This window comes from Mustela putorius, unplaced genomic scaffold (assembly GCF_011764305.1).
Source record: "Mustela putorius furo isolate JIRA1106 unplaced genomic scaffold, ASM1176430v1.1 tig00000992_pilon_pilon_pilon, whole genome shotgun sequence".
NCBI classification, from domain to species: Eukaryota; Metazoa; Chordata; class Mammalia; order Carnivora; family Mustelidae; genus Mustela; species Mustela putorius.
In genome coordinates, this window is record NW_025421526.1 from 4,141,583 (window position 1) to 4,167,025 (window position 25,443).

Sequence of the window (25,443 nt, forward strand, 5' to 3'; positions counted from 1 at the left end):
CTCCCGAGAGACTGACCTGTGGGGGACAGCACCCAGCTCAGCGATCACTGCCACCCACAGTTCTCGACACAAAAGTATCCAAATAGTGCATTGCTTTGGGGCCTTTAGATTCACAGGGTGGTTCCTAGACCCAGTTTGGCTATTTTCTAAGGGGGGAAGGACCCCGATGGAAAAGCCAGTGATACTTCGTGCCTGTGTACCTGAAGGTGTCTTCTGGACCTGTGCAAGTTAGAGCTACACAAACTGGTACCGGGCTGTTCCTTAATTGTTTGCAGATTACAAATGTTTGCATGTTATTTTTAAAGGATGTGTGAAGTCTCGTTTCCCAAAACATGAGGGCGATGTCAACAGCGTGAGCATAGACCCTGAGAAGCGGGGCTGCCTTCACGGGTGGCAGTGGTGCTTGCTCTGGTGATTCCCGACATGCTTTGCAGGCTGCAAGGTGTGTTTGCAGTTGATGCGGAGATCTTTCCGAGGGGAGGTCAGCCGGTTTCTGCCTTGATGATTGTGCTATTCTGTATCTTGTTGCTGTTCTTTAGACAGCCGGGTGAGGTAGGAGAGGCACGTTTTCTTCTTAGGCCGTCTCTGGAACGTTCTCTCCTTAACCACATGGTTTATGTTTGGCAGCAGACCTTGCAGGGACAGCCCCGGGTGGGTTGCCGTGGTGAGAAAGAGGAGGTGCTTTTGGATTTTGCAGGATCTCTTCACTCTTTTTGTGACCTACCAGTTACCTCTGTCTCTGACCCTTGCAGGGGGATGTATCATTTACGGTTCCTAAAAATTTAGAATTAGAAGTGTTAGGTATGGAAGCCTTGGGACGTCACGTGAGTTCATATGAGGTATGATTTGAATCAAACTGTTTTCATCCTGCATAGCTCCCACCTAGCGGAACGACAGTTCAGAAACCGCGTGTAGGTATCGGCAGCCTGTTTTTTTGTTTTTGTTTTTGTTTTTAAGATTGGACATGTGTCTTGATTTCAAGTTTATGCCAATAGAAACATAGCCTGATGGTAAAATCTATAATTTGCACCAGTGAATAACCATCAATAAGCATTTACTTTTAGAGGTTTATTGCAAATTAAGAACTGACTGCATTTTGTGTAATCTGTCCCTTTTTGCGCCAGAATGCAGTAAGTATGAAATGTTTGCAGTGACAGTCTCCTGCATGCGCCTGTGTTAACGGCTTCTCCAGCTGTGTGGATTTTGCAGTAAATGGCCATTGATTAACTGTGCAGATACGGAATAGAGAGTTCATACAGGAACTTTTACATGTGGAGGGGAAATCTCATTTGGGTCTGACTTACCCCTGAAGCTGTGTTGTCATTGTGAAGCTTTGCCTCTGATTTCTAACCCGCTTGTGTGCATTTCACAGTCATGTTGCAAAGCGCACCTCCAGCAGCTCATAGCCGTGTCACGTGCCCAAGGACACTTCTCCTCTTGCCTCTCGTCATTAGTTACCATTTGAAGATTTAGCATAATTTTGTTTAAATAGCTCCATGAACATAGGCTTATTAAATAACAGAAGGGATTTTAACTGTTAAATAAACCATCAAAACTTTAATTTTATTTATAAGTTTATTTTGGAGTAGTAATATTATAAGGAACACCAGCCTTCTTTGTAGAGAAATGGCCTTCTGATCAGAATCGTAATAAGGCATCTAGGCTAGATGGACATCAGCTTCTAATCAACATGGTTAATTAAGGTCTAAAGATTGGAGCACAGAGGTTTTTAAACTTTATATGAAATTGAGTACTGTGTCTCGGACTGTTTGTTGAAAGTATTGAAAATAAATGTGTTCTTAGTAAAAACCTTCATGGTTAAAAACAAAAAAACAGAAAACAAAACTCTTTGACCAGACTTCACATTAGAAGATTAGCCAGTGACAGTGTGTACGTGTCATTCATGGCTTAGAGTTAAAAGTTCTCCCTGATTAATGAGTTCATCATTGGTGATAGGAAACCCGTAGCTGAATTCCAGGAAAGAATGTAGTCAGATACTGCATCGTAAGTCTCATTTTAAAATTTGTCCTACATAGGAGCAAAGTTGATATTGAAAGTTCAGCTTTCAAAAAGCTCTGTGACTTTTTTGCTTCCATCATTTATGGAGAGATTGGAAGGCCAGTTCCTCTGTGTATTCAGGAGAAACCGCAAGCTTCAGTTTCCCACTGGGATGCTCGTGGCTCATTAGGGCCAGGACTGACTGGCTGCCTCGGTAGGAGGAAGTCGGGTTTATCAGCGGTGGGGTCGTGTGTCCCTTGCTTCTGTGGCCACCATCTCCGCTCCACAAAGACAGACGATAGAGGTGAAAATAACATGTCTTACCGCCAGATCTACCTCTTCCCGGATGGTGTGGCTCCTGGTGGCATGTACTCCTTCAACAGACATGCAATTTTTTTCCCTTTGGTATGTGTTGTGACACATGAAGCTCTGTGGGTGGCCCAGAGAGGACTCAGGTATGGCTCTTCCGTCAGAGCTGATGGGAGTAACTCCAGTAGGAAGGAGAAGCTCCTGAGGACCAGACAAGCGATAAATACGGGAGCCTTCTGAGAAGAGTTGCTCACTAGGGAAATGATTTTGATGTGCTGATTCCCTTGAATCTGTTTTTTAGGCACTTTGCTGTTTATTCACCCACAAGTCACGTGGAGAACTTGCTAGGTGCACCGTGCTGTACGGGGCACGGGCTTCCACTGGTGTGCAGAAGAGGCCCGTGGTCAGCCCTTGCCCGTCTAGGGAGACAGGACGGAAACTAATCAGTGTAACCGTATACCTCGGCCCACACGCATGTACATATAGTGTGATTTTTAGAAAGTGCTGGTGTCTCAGAGTCAGAATGAGGATGCAGACCCTGGCTGGGGGGGCTAGAGGTCAGGTGAGAAAGACTCTCTCGAGCTGCAGAGTTTCACCTGAGAATGGCAGATTGTGAACTTGGGTGACAGAGATTATAAATCTCATTGTACCTTTTCAGATCCTTTAGGGGAAACTGTTTTTTTATTTTTTAACTGTGTGTGGGGTGCTTCTCTGTCAGCTAAAAATCTTCATCTTTCCCAACACTGCATAACTTGTGTGTACTTCATTCACCCACCTGACTCATGAACCATTTCTCGAGTGCCTGCAGCGTGCACGCCCGTGTGTGCTGGGCCTCGGTGAAACCTGCAAGACGACGTGTGTGTGTGTGTGTGTGTGTGTGTGTGTGTGTTTCTTGTGGACTGAGACGCTTGGGTGTCACTGCCGTGGGAGAGCTGACGGCACGGTCTGTGAGGCTGCCTTCGTTGTTCTCTCCGTAGGACAACAGCTTCGAGCAGTTCATCATCAATTACTGTAACGAGAAGCTGCAGCAGATCTTCATCGAACTGACCCTGAAAGAAGAGCAGGAGGAGTACGTACGGGAGGTAATGTCGCCAGACATTGTTTTTTAAAGTTCCTTTTTTACTCATCATACAAATTGTGAATTCAGAAGCCGATATAAACAGGATTCTAAAATCAGATTTATCTAAGTTTAATCGTGTTGTATCTTTTACAAGTTCGTTTGTTTCGACATCTAAGCTAACTGGGATTATCTTTGCTGCTCTGCTGCTTATGCCTAGAACAGTGCCTGGCACGCAGTAGGTTCTCAGTAAGTATCCATTGACTGGCTTGAGTCTTAGTGGATTGTAATGCAATGATATAAAATAATAGCATGTTAAAAAAAAGAAAATGAGTCAGAGGAATGAGCCAGCAGCAGTAGCATATCCATACCAGGGCCCACCACTGAGCGATTAAAAAGGAACAATCACCATTTGCAAGAACATGGTTAGACCGAGAGGGTTTTACACTAAGTGAAATAGGGCAGACTGAGAAGGACTCGTGTCGTGTGGTTTCACTCATGTGGAATCTAAAACACAAAACAAGATGAATGCACAAAAGGCCGAATCAGACCCATAAACACAGGGAACAGACTGATGGTTGCCAGAGAGAAGCGGGCTAGAGAGCGGGCAAACCGGTGAAGGAGAAGGAGAGCTACAGGCTTCCGGTTATGGAACGAGCCGGTCGCAGGAGTGGAGGGCGCAGCACAGGGAATCCCGTCAGTGGGACAGTAAGCGTGTCGCGTGGTGACAGACGGGAGCTGCCCTTGTGGGCACAGCTACGGTTCGGAGAAGTTGAATCACTGCGCTGTACCCCTGAGAAACACAATTTTTCAGCTATACTCGAAAGAAGTTTTTTTTTTAAACTAATAAATACTTGATCAAGGGCTTATCTGAAGAGTATTAATCTTGGTTACTCCAGAATAAAACATTACAAATGGAAGAAGAAAATAAAATAGTCCACTGTTCAAGAAGAAAAAAGGAGCAAGCAGTTGGTAAGCACAGTAAGGTGAAAGACTCCCAGACGCAGCGTGCTGACTGAAGGAAGCCGGTCCGCAAGTCCGCATGCTACAGGGTTCCCTGGTACATTGTTCGAGAAGAGGCAGGCGGCAGAGACAGAATCGGTCGTGGCCCAGTGTTGGGAGCCGTGAAGAAAGTATGACTGCACAGGGGCAGCATGAGGGGGTTTTGGCTGGCTGTGGTGGTTACAGGACACGATGCTTTTGCCCAAACTTAGGAGAACTGTACACCCAAAAAGTCAGTGTCACTGTATAAATTTGAAAGTATTTGAAGACTTTGTTCAATCTTAAAAAGCATTGATTTTTAAAATTTTATAATAAAAACAGGTAATATTTGTTGAGTCCTTACTGTATTGCCAGGTGTTGTACTAGTGCTTTGTGTGGATTCTCTCACTTGATGTAATTTGAAAATAATCACAAGTAATGTTTATAAAGTTTCATCCTTAATTATAAAACCATATGTGGTTTTTACCCTTTCATTTTTTAAATACTGTTTGAGTATAAAATTATTTCAAACAAAGGGAGGAATTATTGTATTGTTTCTATATTAGATTTTTGTTTCATTTGTTTTAATATTTTAATAATGGTATTGCCTATTTTTCTTTATTTTCTATAGTGTTATAAATCATTGAAGACACCAAATCCTATTTATTTATTTATTTATTTATTTATTTTTGCTTCAGTACAGAATTTTCTAATGTGATTGTTATCCTCAGTGTCTTAAAATAACCCATGTACTCGAAAGCTAGATCATAAATACTTCATCATCCTTTTAGAATGATCACCATGCTTTAGAAACATTTCATACTTGGCTGGCACCATTTTTAACGTAAACATCCTAAAAGCCAGATTCATTCTCTTCTGTCTTCTCATCATAAAGAGATTGCCCGAACTTTGATCTGTAACTTAAAACAGTTGGTACAGATTGTCCAAAACACGTCTGAGGTAAGGAAGATTCCTTAGCTTGCTGTATGAATTAAATTCCCCTTGGAAGAAAAATAAATGTTTGCACTTAAGGACAGTGTGTAAGCAGACGCAGAATGATGACAGCCTCGCACGTTTGGCTTTGTAACTAGCATCAGAAGCAGTGGGTCGATTTTCGTGTCTGTCTTTACGTTGGAAATATTTTGTCTTATATTAAATATTTTGTGGGATATTTTTACATTTGAAATAGTCAACTGCCCTGCAACATGGGCTTGACTCTAAAATTTATTTTTTTCCTTGTGATTACAAATTAAGAACAGAAAAAATGTGGGCCTTGGATTCCTGGGATCAAGTTCTGACTTACTTCCTTATAAACATTGTAAATATACACAAAGTAATATTGACCCAAGGGCCTGTTGAGTAAATGTTTGGCGCGGGGCCGACGAAGTGCATGGGAAATTGCCACAGACGGAGAGTGGAATGGGAGGCGGCCTCAGAGCAGGTCAAGGGCACGCACTTCAGTCACACCATGTCAGTGGGAGACCGCTGAAGTCAAGGAAGTTTTGGGAACCGGAAGAGGACATGTCGCAGCACTGATTTTTACAAAGGACATATTCAGAGAGGACGTGAAGCGTGCGGAATGGCGCAGTGGCTGTTTTATTGGTGGTGGCGTGTGGTCTCCTCATACGGAATCTGATTTGTTCTCTTTTGTCTCTCAGGGCATAGAATGGACACACATTGACTACTTCAATAATGCTATCATTTGCGATCTCATAGAAAATGTGAGTATTGGGTACAGTTTCCTAAAAAATTGCTTAATAATAATTTCCCACTTAAAATGGTCTCACAGCCTTCAATGTTAGGCTGTAGCATTTTTGCTATTTTGACACTTTTTCTTACCAAACTATGGAGTTCTGGAGACGGTATTATAGCCATCAGAGACCAGACACAGTTCTCCAGCACACACATAGACAGCTGGATGTTTTGATACTTGGCTGGGGTTTCTGGTGTTCAGCCCGTGGCCATATCACAGAGCCCATGCCGGGCATTCAGATGCCATGCCCTCGGCCACTGTTCTCCCTGCGCGGGGCGGCCTAGGTCCAGCCTGTGGCTCCTGGGAGTATGAGCACTGGTCAGCAGAGGCTCAGAAGAAACATCTTTGCCAAAGCAGATACCCATTTCGTTTCTAAAATTCCATTAACCTCCTAATACACTGTTCAGTGGTTACTATCAAAAAGACAATCAACGCTGAGGATGTGGAAGAAAAGGAACCTTTGTGCTTGATGGGTGGGAGTGTAAATTAGTGCAGCCATAATAGAAAGCAGCATGGAGATCCCTCAAAAAATTAAAAACAGAGCTGTTGTGTTATCCAGCAGTTCCACTTCTGGGTATATGTATGCAAAGGAAACAGAATCAGGATCTTGAAAAGATATCTTTACTCCCATGTTAATTGCAGCATTAGTCGCAATATGCAAGATATGGAAACAACCTAACTGTCCGACTTGGATGAATGGATAAAGAAGTTGTGGTGTATATATACAATGGATATTATCCAGCCATAAGAAGGAAGGAAATCCTGCCATTTGTGACAAAACAGATGGACCTTGAGGGCATTATGCTAAGTGAAATAAGTTAGGCAGAGAAAGACAAATGCCTCGTGATATCACTTATATGTGGAAGCTTAAAAAGCCAAAGAAACAATAGAATGGTGGTTGCTAGGGCTTTGGGTGGGGGTTGGGGAGAGGTCAATCAAAGGGTAGTTACAAGATGAAGAAGTTGTAGAGATTTAATGTATAGCTTGGTGATTTCAGTTAACAGTGCCGTATTATATATTTGAAAATAGGAGAAAAGGTCTTAAATGTTCTCATTGCAAAAAGAAGTGGTAACCATGTGACATGGTAGAGGTGTTGACTAGGGCTATGTATGGCAGTAATCATTTTGCAGTATACAAGTGTATCCTTGTGCACCTTAAAATTCCACAGTGTTCTATGTCATTTGTATCTTAGTAAAGCTAGAAAACATTTTTAACTAAGTAAATAAAGAAAAACAAACATGCTCTTCGAGTTAAGATAAGGAGGTAAAGGGACTGTCACGGGAGCTGAGCTAAGTGGGACCCCAGGAGTGGCTCCAGTATAGACCCAGCCTTGGTTCAGACAACTGTGTGGGGGATGTGTGTGTGTGTGTGTGTGTGTGTGTGTGACTTTGCAGGTGGCTAAGGGCCATGGGAATTTCCAGGTGACTAGCTACATCTGTATATATGTGAAAAGGCTTAAAGTATGATAAATTACTAGATAAATCTTAGATTCCAAAAGGGTACTAAATATTTTGTTTTTACATAGTAGTCTGTAGCTTATTATAAATTGAATTGGTTGCAGGAAGATTGATTTGTATGTGAAAACCTGGAAACCCTTTTTTAATGTTTAAGATTACTCACACTTTTGGCTTTGATATCAAAGTTATTGAAACTTATTTTAAACAATGAGTAGACTTTATTGTCCTACAGTCTTTTTAGCTGTCAGTGGTAGTGTTCGTTAGTGCTGAAATAGAATCACAGGCCCTACGTGTCCCGCACGTCACTTTCTGTTCATCTGTAACAAGACCCTTCGGACATGATGTAAGCAGCTGGTGTCTCTTCCCTCAGTTCTTAATATATTCCTGAAACTGCACCTGGAGTTAAATAGAACATTAGATCGAATATTCTGAAGTGTGACTGTTTTTCTATTAATAAATAAACTTTGTTTTGAAATATTTGAACAATGTTGGAAAGTGAATGCTAACATTCCACCTAAAGCAATTCAAAACTCTAATCTAATATGCAGGAAAAAATCAGTGAATTTACTGAAAATTTTTTCCTTGTAGTTTATGACTAAAGTAATTTGCTGTGAGAACTTTAACTTTCAGAAGTCCCGACTTCTTTTTCCTTCATAAATATAACATTGAACTTAATTGTTTCCTTTCAAGAAGGAAAAACAGAGAGAACCATGGTAATACACTCCATTTAACTAGATGATCTCAGCCCCAAATCCCCTTGCATACATGACTGAAGAAACTCAGGTTCACGGGAGCCTGGGTACATAAAGGAAGTGTTTCCTTCCAACGTTACCTAACAATGATGTTTACTCTGGGGCTCTTGTGAACACACTTGATTCCTGAGTCCACACTTCCCCTGGGGTTTTGTGTGGAATGAGCAAATGCTGGTCAGAGGATGTCACGGCCTTGTGAGGAGAAGGGGAAAGGAACCGGGAGCTTTGGCCTGGTGGAAGTGGGTGGGGTTGGTGGTGGGTAGAGTGGATTGTTTTCTTTGGAATGGAGACGTATGGGCCCCATAGGGGCCATCGGGGAACAGCAGGCTTAATTTAGCAAAGTAGAAGATTCCGGATTTTTGATTCAGTTTAGCTGGGCTGACTGCTCTTGGGATAAATATGATTCTCACTTGTGTTCAACATTCGTTTCGAAATTTTATGTGGAAGAATTTTATTCTAAACAGATATTCTTGAAACAGCTCGATCGCCGTGATTCCGAATCACATTTTTTTTTTTTTAACACTAGAAAATATAAACTGTATTTTGATTACAGGAACAATCTGAAAACATCTGAACCCAATTTCCTTCTCAAGCTATGAATCCAGTAATGGCTTTAGAAGACTGTGCTTTGTGATTTATGACCACATGTCATAGACATTGCATTGTCACCTTTGGTTTCTGACGTTTAGATTTGGGTTTGAGTGTATTTGGAATATGAGGTCTGATATGCCTTTTTTGAACAATGTGAATTTCAGTCATCAGCCCGCCGAGGTAGCTGAGGTGACTTCCAAGTCCCGTTCTGTGGGGGCCGAGTTGGGGAGGGAGACTGACAGTGACCCCTCCTCCCCCCAGCAGGCACGCATACCTGGGACCGCGGAAGGGGGTTGGCTTTTGTGGCTTTTTGTGACTGGTTTTGATTCTCTGCTTTTTGTTGTAACTGAGCAGAATTTTCTGGTGACTAAGTTAATTGTGTTTGACAGTGTAATTAGGAATAATTATTTAAACAATACGGTGAGGAAGGAAGGAAACCCTTTGTACTTCCTTTCTCTCAGAACACAAACGGGATCCTGGCCATGCTGGATGAGGAGTGCCTGAGGCCTGGCACGGTCACCGACGAGACCTTCTTGGAGAAGCTCAACCAAGTCTGCGCCACCCACCAGCACTTTGAGAGCAGGATGAGCAAGAGCTCCAGGTTTCTCAACGACACATCCCTGCCCCACAGCTGTTTCAGAATTCAGCACTACGCTGGCAAGGTGCGGGGGAGCCGCGGGCACCCAGTGGGGCTGCAGTCCTGCCCTTGAGGAGGCCGTGCCTCAGGGGTGGCCTTTGGACCAGGGCCAACTTGTGAGGATGAGTTGCCAAAATCACAGAATCAGTAATTGTCCAATAGAAATAGAATCTGGACCACTCTGAGCTTAATCCTACCTGAGAGCTGAAAGGGAAACCCAGTGCACTTAATGAAAGAGTGAGAATGTATCTTAAAAATCAATTTTATTGTGGGGCGCCTGGGTGGCTCAGTGGGTTAAGCCGCTGCCTTCGGCTCAGGTCATGATCTCAGGGTCCTGGGATCGAGTCCCGCATCGGGCTCTCTGCTTGGCAGGGAGCCTGCTTCCTCCTCTCTCTCTCTCTCTGCCTGCCTCTCCATCTACTTGTGATTTCTCTCTGTCAAATAAATAAATAAAATCTTAAAAAAAAAAAATCAATTTTATTGTTTCCAGGCTCTCCGTTATCCTATAAAAATAGATCTGTTGGCACAAATAAAAGGAGATTTGCTAGTAAAAATTAGGAGTCACTAAAGACTGACAGTAAGGTTTTACAAGCACAGATCACTTAGCAAAAACTGAATTCTTAGATTGAGATTTTGGAACAACAGTGGGGAAAATACCTACTTTTAAAAAAAAACTTAGTAATTTGCTTAATATTTGAGGAGATTAATTTTATGTCACCTGAGATCTATAAAGATAAAACCAGTTTTGACTATAGCTTGATTTTTAGAGTCGTCAAAGAGTATCAGTTGAGGTTAATGCCTCCTTTCTTTTACGTAAGGTTGCAAATGCCAAAGAGAAAGACATTCTTAATTATATATTTAGTAAAAATTAAGTATATAATATCTGAATTTCTGTTAATTTCAAAAAGTTGAAACTTGGTACTTCTATATTTTTTTCCTTAGCTTATGTTATTAAAAGATACTTTTTCTGGTCAGTTTATCTGCCCGCTTATGGTGTCTGAAAATATCAGTGCCATCTCTTTTCTTCTGTCTTCTTTTCAGCAGACTAGAATTGGTACCTGTGAACTAAAAAAAAAAAGAAAAGAAAGAAAGAAAAGTAAAACCTCAAAAATGTGCTCCAACACCAAAAAAGCCTAAAATCCTTTGAAAATGTTATGATAGTATTTTTGGAGTTTATTCTTGCAAATCCTGAAGCATAATAGAATTTATTTTGAACTCTTCTGTGATTTAGGCAGATGGAATTTAAACTTGGAGACTAATTCCGTATTAGGAGTGTGACTGCTGTGCGGGGTTGGGGGGTGGCCTGATGGAGAAAGAAGAGGCTGCATTGTGGATCGTCGCGGACCATATCCAGGGTTGTGTGATGCATCAGCTGTTTCGTGTGCTGCTCACAGGTGCTGTACCAGGTGGAAGGATTTGTTGACAAGAACAATGATCTTCTCTATCGAGACCTGTCCCAAGCCATGTGGAAGGCTGGCCACACCCTCATCAAGTCTTTGTTTCCTGAAGGGAACCCTGCCAAGATCAACCTGAAAAGGCCTCCCACAGCAGGCTCTCAGTTCAAGGCGTCTGTGGCCACACTGATGAAAAACCTCCAGACCAAGAACCCCAACTACATTAGGTATTTCTGGCGCATGAAATTCTTTGACAGATTCATTGGGAAGGTCCGTTCAAGGAAGACCATTTCCCTGTTGGCCTAAATCTGAGTATAGCCCCCATGGAGAATAACCCAAGTTCTTCCCATTGGGTAATGTGGTCTCTTGGGTTTGCTTAAAAATACTCCAGTGCCCCTCCCACGCCTTCAAGCAAGGAATTTTAAAACAGAGTGGGTGTGTGAAATTGCATTGTTGGCACATAGGGGTTTTCACTTTTTCTATCTTTGTTTCTGCCATGTTCAGGAACATAAGCATTTTTCTGGTAAAGGTTTTGCAGAAAACTCTTCTATAGGACTCATCTTGTTACATCAACTTAGAGTACAGCATTAAAGCAAGTGGGGCTTTAGTTACAACTTTGGTGTTAGATAATACATCTTTCTTCCCTGTGAGACTTTACAGATTTGGAGAAAGGAGGGACTCCCAAAATAATCTAAAATTTTTCAAAGCAACAGAAAGAATTCCTTCAGAAGCATCTGGTCTTTTTTCCCTGTTTCCAGGTACCTTAGATCTCAAGATTCAGTAAAGACCAATGAGGATTGGAGTTTTCAGTGTGTGTATTTGGTGAACTAGATAACGGGGGGTGTGTGTCTAACAGGTCAGGTTTCCTATAGCACGCACACACCCACACATCCCTTCCATAACTGTCTTTGGAAATACAGTTGTGAGGAGCCTTATGGGAAGAACATTATTTTGTGGTTTGTTCACTTAATATTTATATTAGTAATGAATATAAACAGTCAAAACCCCCTGGTTTGATTGCAGTCAGGTTGGAACATACAGTAGGTAAAGATCCTACCTTCAAAAAAGGAAAAAAAAAAAAAACCCAGGAAACTTTCTGTGGTCAGTTGCTTTTGTTATTCTCAATTAAGTGGACTTTTAATAAAAGTTTTCATTTAATAACAATTTATATGATGTGATATGTGTAGATCCTAGGTGAGCAGCTCAGTTATTTTTTCACCATTTTATTCACTTGACAACCACCAGCGCTGGTCAACTAAGGAACATTCTATCACCTCAGAATGTTCCTTCATTCCCCTTGTGAATATATTGTATTTTTTTCTAAAGTCTTTGTAGTTTCAGATTTCATATTAAGGTCCGTATTTTTCCATGTAGATACCCTGTTGCTCTGGCACCATATATTGAAAAGAAAAAAGATCTTTTTTTTATTCAGTTATCTTGATGCCTTTATTGAAAATCAGTTGGACACATGTGTAAGTGTCCAGGTCTCAACTCACTAGGCTGACCCACTGATCCAGCTGTCTATTTTTAAGCCAAAGGGTAGGCATTATTTCTGTAAATGTAAAAGGAGAACCATAAAAACACCAGGCAAACTAGGTAAGACTTAATTGTTCACATATTACATGTGTGTAGGATTTATTTAATACTTGTAGGTAGGCAGATTTAACCATAAATGTTTAACAGTGTATTAATTAAGATACAGAGATTGCACCCCTAAGATCCAGGCATAACAATGGTTTCCACAAGACTTACCTATTTCTTATGTAACTTCTAAGTACAAGGGCTTCAGGGCCCATCCAGCATCTTCTCCTGTTTTGTGGCTCTGTGGTTCCCAGGTTTTCCCCTCATCCATATTGTCAAGGATGGCTTTCTAGTGTGGCTCTACATTACCAGCCAGCAGTTAGTAGGAGAAGAACAAGGGGAGTACAAGTCCCTTCTTTTTAAGGGACACACTGAGAAGTGCCATATATTAATTCTGTTGTGATCCTAGTGGCCAGACTTCTGATCACATGGCCACACCTATTTGCCAAGGAGGCTAGGAAATGTCATTCCTTGGGCAGCAAACCGTCCTGGTGGAAAGGAGGGAGATACGGGGCAGTCGGGAGACAGCAGTGTCTTTAATAGTTTCATTGAGTTATTTCGTACAGTACAGCCAAGTATATGAATCTTAATTTTGTACAGCTTATTGAAGTTTTGTGTATGTGCGCGCAGCCCCATCCAGACCAAGATATAAAGCATTTCCATCATCCCCGAAGGTTCCTTTGTGCCCCTTCTCTGTCCCAGGTGTACCTCTCCCCAGAGGCAACAACCATACCAATTTCTAACCATAGGTTTTTCTTGAACTTCATATAAATGGAATTTAAAAATACGTACTTTTATGTCAGACTTACTTCAGACAACAAAATGTCAGTGATATTCATCCATGTTTTTATTGGATGTATTAGTATATTCTTTCTTAACTGACACGTGTGTCATATTCATTTTCAGGTTTCTGTAAAATGGTTTAAAATAATTTCAAAAGATGTGACTAGGTGTCCCAAGAAGAATAATTATTACAAAATAATTATATACTCTACTTTGTGAAACAGAGATCTATCCACAAGAGACAGAGTTGAAAACCTAAAATCTCTAATTTTTTAGGTGCATCAAACCAAATGATAAAAAAGCAGCGCACATCTTCAGCGAGGCTCTGGTATGTCATCAGATCAGGTACCTGGGTCTTTTGGAGAACGTCCGAGTGAGAAGGGCAGGCTACGCCTTCAGGCAGGCCTATGAACCCTGCCTAGAAAGATACAAAATGCTTTGTAAACAAACGTGGCCTCACTGGAAAGGACCAGCAAGGTAAGAAGTTCACTGATCACATTTAATAATGAAGTTTTAAAGCATGCAGCTCCCATGCTATTTTCCTCACATGCTGTTAGTAGAACAGAATTCTCTACAAGTCGGATGCATCCTCTGTGCTGGGCACTCTTCCATCAGGGTATCATTTTGTGCTAATGCTTGATTGATTATAGAGGCCTCGATTGTAAGTTCCCAACAGGGCTTATCAGATCCACATTTGTAACTTGGACTTTTAAAGATTTTAAAGACTGACCGCGAGTGGGGGTGTGGGTGTTGTTCTTTGCCTGGGTCTGCGCCAGCTAAAGAAACAGATGCAGGAGCAGGGAGGACTCAGAGCCCGCGTTACTGCTGATAAGGCTGGACTGGAGAATCGGGCAGAGTCCGGATCCGGCCGCTTTCGGCCCATCTTCCCCGAATCGTACTCTGCCATCTAGTCCCAGCTAGAGCGCGGGACGCTGCAGGGCCTGCGCGTGGAGCCGCCCCTGTGAGCTCTGCACATGCAGAGAGAACGCGCATGCCACTGGAGGGCTGCTGCAGAAGACAAGGCAGCCTTTGGCTGTCCGGTTCCGCTCTCACCAGTCCGAGAAGCTGGCCCTTCTCTGCAAGTGGTAGAGGCTCTCCTGACGAGCACAGGAAGGCCAGCATGTCTGTTTTACAGGCCTTTGCAGGAACTAGGGATTTGTTCTCACCGTCTTGCTGTTGCCTTCACATTCTCACTGGACCTGTCCTGGAAGGGGAGCATTGATAGTGTTAGACACTCAGCCTGTATTACAAGGAGATGAACTCCAGATATCTGATACGGTCTCTGATGCACAGTTCAATACCCAGATAATGTCAGATCTGGGTGCCGTTCCCGCTGCTAATTGCCAGGGTATTATAGTCCGTATTTACCATATAATACAGAGAACATGTCTTCACTACCTGCCTGGCACCTAGTCCATAAATTGGTGGGTTGAAGTTTGGCTAAAGATTGGTGTTGAAAGGGGGTCCAGGTTGGAGAAGTCCGAGCCCAGTTCAGGCCTTGCTCCCATCACATATGGCCTCTGCTTCATCACACCCTGTTGATCTGGCCTTTAGCATTATCTCTTGGGCTCTGCCTGTACTGTGAGGCACGAGCACAATATTAAAAATATTTTCAAGAATTAACTGAGTGGGTTCAAAATGGATGTGAATTTCTTGTACCCCTCTTGGTTCTGGTTGGTGCTTTGTCATGGGTATATTTGATACAAAGATTGCCTCTGCTAATGAAATCAAGATACTGGCTTTAATACCATATTTTCTTAGACTACATAGTTCTGAACCCAAATTTATTCTTTTAGCGTTACTGGATTTGGTTTAATTTGTGGAGTTCAGTCTGAAGAATCTTTGACAAAAGCCTGCCTACTGAAGGAGCTTGGAAATCAAGCTATTTTTCATGCTGCTGAGAACCCAATACCATGATTAAAGATAACCTCTTTTTGTAACTCAGAAAGCTCACTGTTTTTATTTATTTTTATAGGGCTGGTGTGGAGGTTCTGTTTAATGAATTAGAGATTCCTGTGGAAGAATATTCCTTTGGTAGATCAAAGATATTCATCCGGAACCCAAGAACAGTATGTAACCAAAAGCTTGAGCCTCTGAACTTTTAATCATATAGGCAAGTCCTTATAGGATATTTAACTTCATTATGTCACCCAAGATGCAGCCAGGAGAGCACATTCTTGTTCTTTCTGCAGACATCCAGGAGGATGAGAGAGTAGGGGACAGGAGAAGAACGTGTGTATTTTTTATGAAACATCAGAGTCTTTGAACCGATAGATTGTACAACACTATTAAAGGAATGGTGATATAATCTCCCTAATTCATAGGAATTGGGGGTAAGCTCAGTCTATATTTATTATAGCTGAATTATGCAGTAATTTTGGGAAACACAGCCCTATTCAAAGTACATGTAAACATTCCTATTGAAAACATTTTTAAGGGCACTTAAAGTTCTACGTAGGAACTCCAAGGGAATGTTTCTCATAAATGAATATAGACTGGCATGAAGTATAATTAACGCAGCAGTGTCTTTGGTAATTTGGAAATTTGAAGACTCTGGAAAATGAATTATTCAAGAGAGAAGCATTGTCAGCATCTCCGTGCCCTCAGTAGTTGTATCCCCATGAGAGTGGGAAGGGAATTGCGGGCTTCCAGTGCAGCCCTTCTGTGATTTGTCATAAATTCTGTGTCATCCTGTTGTAAATAGTGGATCTTGTATGATTTCGTCAAAATCCATCTTCTTAGGGTTATTGTTACTTTCATCTGTAATTAAGACAATTACTCATCTTTTTTCTCAGTGTGCCTAACTTAGCATCATGACTTTTTTCCTCCTGGGGATGTCTTTCATGCATGTCATGAAGTTTTGGTAGACTTTTGATACATCCATCTATCGTTTCTTATTAGTTATTCAAACTAGAAGACCTGAGGAAGCAGCGTCTTGAGGACTTGGCCACTCTCATTCAGAAAATTTATCGGGGGTGGAAATGCCGCACACACTTCCTGCTAATGAGAAAAAGCCAAATCGTGATAGCCGCCTGGTACAGGAGATACGCGGTAAGAGCCTCCGACCTTTTAAAATCTGTAATAATGATGCTCATTTGCAAATGTTTGTTATGTACTTAACTATATGTGTCATATTTACGTATTCAGTTTCCCCAGCAACCTCATGGAACAAGTGCTCTTGTGGCGCTTGTTAAAGACACGGGAACTGAGGCATGAGTCGTTAAGGAACTTGAGCGTGCTCACACAGCCACTAAGTGGCAGAGATGAGGTTTGCACCAGGACAACTTGAAAGCTCGGGTTTAGTGTGTCACGACGCTGCCTTCCACTGCTACAGTTACCTGTCGTGGGAGACTGGAATCTTGAAATTGCTCATCAGATTGGAAGGGGCAGTGTCATTTAACTCTCTTCAGACGGTAGGGTCACTCTTCTAGAATAATTGGCCGTTCTCCATGTATTGTAGCCGCACTGAAAATGGCTTCATTCCAGAAAACTGATGCCACGTTTGAGTAGAATTCTGGGTTTGGTGAGAGAGTTGGGTTTCCTTTAGTCCTCAGAAAGCTAGCATACTAAGTAGGGGAAAGACTCAAAAATTAAGTGTGTTTACTTAATGGACGTGGAATTTCTTTTGGGGATTTTCTTTCTCACTTGATTATAGATGTCTCACTGAAAGAGTACATGTTTGATGGAGGCCTGGAGGTTTGCCTTAAGGCTGGCTTCAACCAAGGCTGTGTTCTCACAAATGAATTTTAGAGATAAAAACACTAATCCCAAATGTTTTCTCATTCTACACATTTGCTCTAGAGAGTGAGTTGGAAGACGAATGGAATTTGCTGTCAGATCTCCCTTAGGGTTTTCTGTTTTTCTCCTACAGAAATGTCTTACTAGGAGGCAGTGTATAACCAGGACATAGTGTTGCTGACCTAGTCTCGTGTCGTACATCTTAGCATTATATGTCCAAGTTTGAGGAATTAAGGAGCTACTTAAATGATTAAGCCAAAGGAAAAAAATTGCTTGATCTTTAAGAGAGTTTCTTTAAAATTGCTTCCTCTAGTTGAATGGGTACGACCACTAGCATGGGTATGGTCGTATGAACCTGTCCAGCACCATGGTAGATGCATTCCTTGTGTTCTGCAGAGGCACAGAGGACAGTTGTCACCACCCTGGGCTGTGGTGGGTTCACTTCTGTGCACATAACAATGGCACATTGTGTGCCAGAATGGCATTTCTGCAGATTCATAATGCTCTATTTTGTATTTGCCAGAGAAAGGGGGATCGAGAAATCGCCAGTCCTCAAGGACCCTTTTTATCATTCATTTTGAGATCATTAAGAAAATCCAAGTTTGGAAGTGTAGTGAATTCCTCTGTATCTTGAATCCTACCAATGTTTTTGCAATACCTGCTCTGTGGGGCTCTAGGGAGAGCACCATGAGCAAAACAGCCTCATTCCTGACCTAGGGCTGCTCTCTAGTGAGGCACAATATGGGTGTAAACAAGTAAATAATCAGAACAATTGCAGGTTGTAGTCAGTGCTAGGAAGGAAACAAGACTACTGAGATAAAGAGGAGCAGGGAGTTAGGATATAAATTTAGGCAGCATGGTCAGGGAAGGCCTCGGGAAGGGGGCATTTCATCAGAAGGCTGAAAAGAAACCGACAAGGCAACAGGCCAAGAGTAGGTGCCATCAGCACCTTTCCTCCCTGTCTGGAGCTGTTGGATCTCCAGACGATGAAAAGAGCCACCACGTTAACGTATCATTAAATCAGAGTGGTGAGAGCTACGAGGACTATTGATTTGAAGAATAAAAACAAATGATAGCCTAACTTTCAGAGAAAATATTAATTTTATTACATCTGCTTCAGAATTTGAGCTAAATACCTCCACCAGTTAGCTGCATGTTATCCAAGCCAGGGATTAGACTCAGTATTTTTCCTCAACCAGATAACTCAAACATCTTCTCCATGCCTATTTTCACCATTTGTTGATTATTTTAAAATCCATTTTCTGTTTAATGCGTCTATGAGATGAGTTTTTTGTTTGTTTGTGTTTTTTTATGAGATGAGTTTTAAAGTGAGATAGAGTTATTTTCAAGCCATTTAGGAATTTCAGAAGAGAACAGTGAGGTACTAAGTAGATGTCAGAAGTGATGGTCAGAGATGGTGGGTGTAGTTTGTTCTGCAACACGGAGTATTCCTCCATGAGGAATCTGGGAGGTTTTCCAGCTCCTCATTTGACAGATGAGGAAATGGAGACCCAGAGAAGGTGGTGACTTGTCCAAGGTCTTTTTCTCTGGCATTCTCTTGCTTTGCTGCTCATGTGTTAAGATCACCCTGTGTCCTCTGAGCTTCCCAAATACAGGGCATGTCTCCCCCCCGCCATTTCCAAAGTGAAAGAGGCACAGGATGACATCAGTACATCGTAAAGCTGTGAAATTTTGCCCCAGATGCCCACGTGCCAGTGACTATTCCGCATGAAATATAGGCAAAGCTCATGTTTCTAGCAGTGGGATTGCAGTGGCCTCCACTCTCTGAGGCATCAGCCCTAGAAGTAAAAAGGGCCCGCAGGCACTAAGACTGCCATGCCAGCATTTGATCTGAGGCCTTCCTGCTGGAGGCTCGCTGGGTTTGCTGTGCCCCTCCACCCGAGGCAGCCGTGGCTGTACCTGAACCTGGTTGGGGCTCACTCGACTCTCCCAGGAGACGTTCTCTTTCACGTTGCTGACTGGTGTCCACAGCACGTCCCTGAGTGCAGGGGCGGGGTCGGAATCACATTTCTGTTTTCACAGTTCCATTAAAGTGATGATCACTGAATTACATGTAGCATCCTTACAGCGTTCTCTGGATTAACTGTAATTATTTTGGGTCATTTGATATTTGGATTTCTTTACATATTGGTTCCCAGAAGAAACATGGAGATCAAGGGTTAATTGCACTAAGTGAGCAAGTCCTTGCAGGTGTGTGTATTACAGATATGTACATAGAGCTGCTAATATCTTTCCCCTTTATCCCACAGCAACAAAAGAGGTATCAACAGATCAAGAGTTCTACCTTGGTAATTCAGTCTTATATCCGCGGTTGGAAGGTAAGTTTAAGAGAAGTGGGCCTTGTTTATTTGGGGTTTTCAGGTTCTTCACAAAGGATGATGTCTTCAAGGTCACCCTGCAGGGGAGAACTCCTCGTCTCCTGCCTGCCCTGTAAACAGATAGAAAGAATAAATATTATGGGCGACACGGGGGCCCTTGTGACCATGTCTTGGCTGCGTCCTTCCAACCGGCTCTCTTTTCAAGAGCTTTGTTCTCTGAGCAGGAAGTCCTTGAAATAATACTGTACATGATTTTGGTATCCTCTTGCCCCTGTTTGCAAGGGAAGTGTAGCCCGGAGGGATGTCGCTCACCCTCTTGCCTCTGCACCTGTGTGTCCTGCCGGACCTCAGCACCCCCAGCCCGCTCCTTCCGTAACTTCCTGGTGACCGTCTTGTGGACTGCCCCATAATGATCAAAACATCCTGAGCCCTGGCCATTCTAATGGGGAGCACAGTGCACCCATCACCTAGTTCCAGGTCCTTCCTGCAAGCTTGGTTCAGAGGTCAGCAAACTGCAGCCCTTGGACCAAATCAAGCCTATGCCTGTTTTTGTGCAAAGAATGGCTTCTATATTTTTAAAACATTGGCATTGTTTAAAACAATAGCAAAAAAAGAATCATTTCATGACTTGTTAAAAATTATATGGGGTACAAATTTCGTATAAATACATATACAAATATAAATACAAAGTTCATAAAATAAAGTTTTATTGTTACAAAACGTTGCTTATTTATTTACATCTCATGGGTGGCTGCTTTAGCACTGTAACATCAGAATTGAATAGTTGTGATAGAGAATAAAACCTGTGAAGCCAGAAACACTGACCATCTGGCTTTCTACAGAAAGTTGACTGACCCCTGCTCTAGGTCAAAGATACTCCACGGCCTGTCCTGACCACTTTCCTGTTGGGAGATTCCGTGGAGTGAGCTGGGTCCAGAGGGCCTGTTCTAAGGTGGTTCCCAGGCCCAGAGCCCCTTCAGAGGTTAGAGCCCTGGGCCAGGACTCCGTAGCATCTGCTGACCTTTGTGGAGGCCTGTGGGACACTTTGGTAGTTGTCCCACAGCAAATGCCAAAATACAAATCCAAGTGCTCAGAGGAAGGGAAGTTCCTCCCACCAGTTCTTCTGTGACCCCTTGGGGCCATGACTAGAGACTTGAGACTTTCAGAGTCCACCTCCAAACCACGTTCTCTCCAGCCCCCACAAAGTCCGTTTCTGGCAACTGCTAGGAAGAAGCCATGGGTTTTGGACCAGTGAGATTATTTTAGCAAGATTTTGAACATCTCTTTTGAATAAAAAACACAAGTTACAGTTGCCGTCTACAGAGCAATAATAAAATGATGGATGGATTTTGATGGCTCACTGGAGATCTCAGACCCCGTTCTGAGATCCGTTCCCTCCATCCGGCGTGCGGACTTCTGCTGCTTGTGCTCGCGTTTTCTTCCTGTCACCGTCAAGGCGCAGGAGCCGCCGTCTCGGTGTGAGCGGGGGCCCTGCCGTCGAGCGCGAGGACGTCTTCGTTTACTGCCTTCTCCGCATCCAGGGAGGCCCGGTCACTGAGTTTCTCCTCTTCCTCTCTTTCAGCTCTAGAGTTTTCACTTGAGAACGGACGCGATGACTGGCTCTTGAGGTATTGTTCCCAGTGACTAGGGAATTGCTGTTGTTAACTCTGTCTTCCCGGGGCTTCCTCCCCTTAGGCCCGGAAGATCCTGCGGGAGCTGAAGCACCGCAAGCGCTGCGAGGAGGCGGTCACCACCATCGCGGCCTACTGGCACGGCACCCAGGTGGGCCGCACGCCGCCCCGGGAAGGCAGTGGGTCGGGAGGAGCGAGCAGGGCCGCGGACCCTCTCTCGGGGGCCGGAAATGCTTCACTGGCTTGAGCTACTGAGCACGCCTTCTCCTGTCTGTCTCTCTGACGTTGTGGTGTGGGGTGGCGGCACATGCTTTCGCGTTAACTGCGTGACGGTGACCGATGGTGGCCGGTGTCTTTCTTCCGCCTTCCCCTTTGGGAACCAGCAGTAACCTTTCTTGCCTTAAACTGTTCTGTAACTCCTTTCCAAATGCATCACAGGCGCGAAGGGAACTGAGCCGGCTGAAGGAGGAGGCTAGGAATAAACATGCTATTGCAGTGATTTGGGCTTACTGGCTTGGATCTAAGGTACTTGACTCGCACATCCTGTTCCTCCGTCCCAGAATCCGCCCTAGGTCGGATCTCTAGCCTGTCGGGCCGAACGACTCCAGCTAACGGGCTCGCCCTGGTGCATGTCCCAGCGGCCGGATCTAATACACCTGGATGCGGGTGTGTCCGTGCTGCCCGCAAGGGTCCCTAAGCATGTCTAGGCCAGCAAGACTAATGATTTGCTAATGAGGCACTAGTGTAGCTGCTCTTTAAAAAAAATAAAACACACACACACAGAATAACTCTCAAGTAACATGCATGTTTAGTTTTGTTTTTTTCTCGTCCCCTTCCCTCCCTCCAACCCCACAACGTACAGGGACAGTTTCCCTGAGTTGTTTTTGTTTGGTAGGGGGTGGGGGAGCATGTTGGGAATATTCAGGCCTGGGCTTCAGTTGGTCTTTCGCAACACGATGATAATAGGACCGCCTTTACTGCATGCCTTAAAACATATTAATCCGTGAATGAAATTGTGTCGTAGGCAGCCATTGATTATTATAAGCGAAATGTTGTATGTGGAAAGAATGATCACTTGTGATTTAACAGAAAGCTGTGTTCATGCAAAGCTAGCTGTAATTGCCCCCAAAGAATCCCAGGAATTTCAGCATCAGCTGTTTGTGTTCAGAAACAAAGGCCTCCTGAAATACCCTCACTAATCCCCAGGCAGAGTCGTGGGCTCTGTGAACATTTCACATACCCCAAGGGACGAGGCTTTGAGATGTTTTTGTTACTTAGAAAATCAAAGGTCATCCCTGCTAAAAATGTGTATTCCAGTTAGAAACATAAATATCAATAGAGTCCTATGTTTTTAAATGTACCTTGTCAGCATTAGAAGCCCATCTTATGAGAAAAATGAGAAAAGTCCGTGTTTGCCTGTATAAAGATTCTGATTTGCCCAAAGCACTCACCAGACTTGTTCATTTGTGTTTTCCCTTGAAAAATCTGTGCAGAACAGACAAGTTCCTTTAGGAAGTGGAGGGAAGTGTCCTAGGAGAGGCAGAGGGAGGCTTCGACAGTCATCCCTGGGCTTTCCCCGCTGCCTGAGCTCATTTCCCAGTCAGTACTACCGTGTAATGAAAAATCACTGCTTGTTTCATCTTTTACAGTAAAACACCCCAGTCTGACTCTCCCCTAAGATTGATTTTTTAGACCTAGAAGTCGTTTCACTTTTATCGTCCGTGTATTTCACTGTTTGGGGCCTCGAGCTCACACTGAATTTCGATCAGGGCTACATCGGATTTTCTAACAGGAAAGGATTTTGAGTTTTATTTTTTTGTTTGAACTTCAGAGAAAACAACCCATCTTCCTTCCATTTTCCAACCAGTTGTTCGCAAGAGCTGTCTTTTTATACATCCGAATGAATGAACACAGAAATTCCTAGCTCCTCAGCCCCGTGCGCTGGCAGCAGAGGGAAATCTGCTGAAGGCATGAGCTGCCACTCACAGTTTGAAGGCTTGGAGAAGGGAAAGAGAGGAAGGGAAGTGGGAGAAGAAGAGAGAGAACAGGGAAGGAGGAAGGGGAAAAATGGAAGTAGGAGGCAGAAGTGAGCTAACCTTGGGTACCACATAGATCGCCTTCCTCTGGGACAGAGACTCCGTGCACTAAAAAGTCAAAGGACTACACTGGCCTTGTGCTGGTTCTTTGGGTTTAAATGATTATGCCCAATTCCTCTATTATTCTGAAATCCTCATTCATAAATTGGCTCTTCTGTTGGGTAGGGTGTCTTTTTCTGGTCATTTGTGCTGTCTGCATTGGGCTCTCTCTTTTATTTACCATCTAAAACGTTCTAGGCTCGAAGGGAGTTGAAACGCTTGAAGGAGGAGGCTAGGCGTAAGCATGCAGTCGCTGTCATTTGGGCTTACTGGCTTGGACTGAAGGTACTTCCCCACCCCTTCTCTCTGCCCGCGGTGAACTCCATGAAGCCTAGCACTTACTAACCCCAAGAGAACAATCGATATGCTTGCTTACGGTCTGCACAGTCTTTTACAATGTCATCTTGCCTAATTGCGTTTCTTTTTGAGAACAAACCTGTGCACTAATATTTGCTGATTTTATTGTGGCTTATTTCTTTAAACAATCGGTTTAAAGTCATAATTAGCCCTGTAGCGTATTTTATCTAAGAAGACACTTTGTTATCCAAGTTCTGTTTAATGTTCTCTTTATGAGGATGAAGTTTGTTCTTTTGTTTTGTTTTGTTTTTAATGCAAGAGACACAGTTACAGTAGTGGAGCTGAAAGCTGACCCACGGCCTGCAGTGGCCATCTGGGGGATCTCAGGCTCTGTTGGCCCCTGTCCGCCTGTTCTGCTCCAGTGACGGCTCCTGGCGCAGAGCTTTCTGCAAAGCGACTGCCGTTCTCATCGTTCAGGGTAGAACCCAAAGGATTCTGCATAGAAGTATGGATTCAGACAAATAAGACTGGCAGTGGGTCATTCAGGTTAAAGAGAACTTCAGGTTCAAATGCCATTTAATTAAGGGCAGGGTTCATTTCAGAGAGTGCATGTAAGTAAATACAACCGAGCCCCAGAAAACCCTGAGTAAATACAACCCGAGCCCCAGAAAACTCAGAGCAGCTCTGAGGCAGTGTACATAAAGATTGTATCTTCCTTGTATTCAGTAACTCATTGCCATGGGGCGCCATCCCTGTTGTCTTGGGGGATAATTAGGCCCCTTTTTGACACTATTCCTCTTTATTATTTTTTCTGTAATAATAAAACAATTCATCTTCTCAGATGGAAATGCCGTCCAGGAAACCATTGGCTCCAAATCTAAACAGCATTAGCAGGATCTGTACATTCTGCTTTTGAATAATCTGCGTTTTCCCCTAGAAGTTGAGCCTATAAACTCTTCGTAAATTAATCTTTCTGATGATACCGAATACTCATCAAATAATTTTTAAAGTAATTAAGAAGAATGTAAGGTGTTCTATTTCAAGAATTGTGAACAAGTTCTAACTACTTTTTTTAAAGGATCTTATTTCCCGTTTTATTCATTTGTTCTAATTTGCATTCTGATTTTCATAAAAAGAAGGAACAAAACATTGAGTCAGGATTTTTATTCTGTGTAATGATTTCTACCAGCAACACCACACTCATCTTTAGTTTTCTGGGTTTAACTAATTGCACACAGCAGCTTCAGAAATACTTTTATATTAGGGGTCTCTGTTAGCAACCTGTACATCAGATTCAGTGTGTAGGTGAATTATAGGTTTGAGTTGGAGGTAACTGGGCTTCCTCTAGAGGTAACTCTTTTTTTCCACCAGTTTCCCATAAAACAGAACTATTTTAATATGTTACCGTTGTTATGAAATAAGATGGAACTTCTTTCAAGTCCAAGAATATAATCATTTTGTGTTTTTTTTTTTTTTTTAAAGAATGATGTTGATAAGAGTAGTAGTTTTGTTTTTAAGTCGTTAAGTTCCTGTGGAATCGATACAGCTCAGTGGATCCTTTCCGGCCTGCCAGAGCCCACGAGGGGAACCGACTCCGTATGCCGGCACGGCGTCACCAGGCCTTTCTCTGTATATAGCCATGATTCCAGAGAATACTTCAGGAGAAACATTCCTGTGAATATCAGAAAGCATGTTTACAGTGAACTCATTTACACTGACATTCAGCTAAACGTTGTAGGACTTCCACCATATCTCTGTGGATGTGTTCACATGGAATCTCTCTCTAACTGCTCTGCTTTCCTACGCTATTAAAATTTCTGGAGCCAGTTAATAGCTTTCAGTTTTCTTCTCCTTGTCCCTTCTAACTTCATTAGTCTGAGATGTGAAACGGTTCTGAATCTAGCAGCTCCCTGGCTGAAAGAAAAACTGGATAACCAGTAACCTGGAGTCAGAACAAAAGAAGAACTGCCTACATGGTGATCAGAAACATGTTAGACCTTAGTGATCCAC

At 43.0% G+C, this 25,443-nt stretch overlaps 1 protein-coding gene across 3 annotated transcripts in view; it reads left to right on the forward strand.

Annotated features, from left to right (window-relative positions):
- The window catches only part of MYO1B (myosin IB), a 176,631-nt gene that overhangs the window by 135,534 nt on the left and 15,654 nt on the right, over window positions 1–25,443 (forward strand). The window contains exons 14-24 of one of the 3 annotated variants that reach the window (XM_045086522.1): window positions 3,285–3,389; window positions 6,004–6,066; window positions 9,360–9,560; window positions 10,930–11,156; window positions 13,570–13,770; window positions 15,269–15,362; window positions 16,195–16,344; window positions 19,302–19,370; window positions 21,066–21,152; window positions 21,440–21,526; window positions 23,335–23,421. In XM_045086522.1, the coding sequence (XP_044942457.1) occupies window positions 3,285–3,389; window positions 6,004–6,066; window positions 9,360–9,560; window positions 10,930–11,156; window positions 13,570–13,770; window positions 15,269–15,362; window positions 16,195–16,344; window positions 19,302–19,370; window positions 21,066–21,152; window positions 21,440–21,526; window positions 23,335–23,421 (1,371 nt within the window). The remainder of the gene's footprint in view (window positions 1–3,284; window positions 3,390–6,003; window positions 6,067–9,359; window positions 9,561–10,929; window positions 11,157–13,569; window positions 13,771–15,268; window positions 15,363–16,194; window positions 16,345–19,301; window positions 19,371–21,065; window positions 21,153–21,439; window positions 21,527–23,334; window positions 23,422–25,443) is intronic. The other 2 variants (XM_045086523.1, XM_045086524.1) reach the window with 2 other exon arrangements.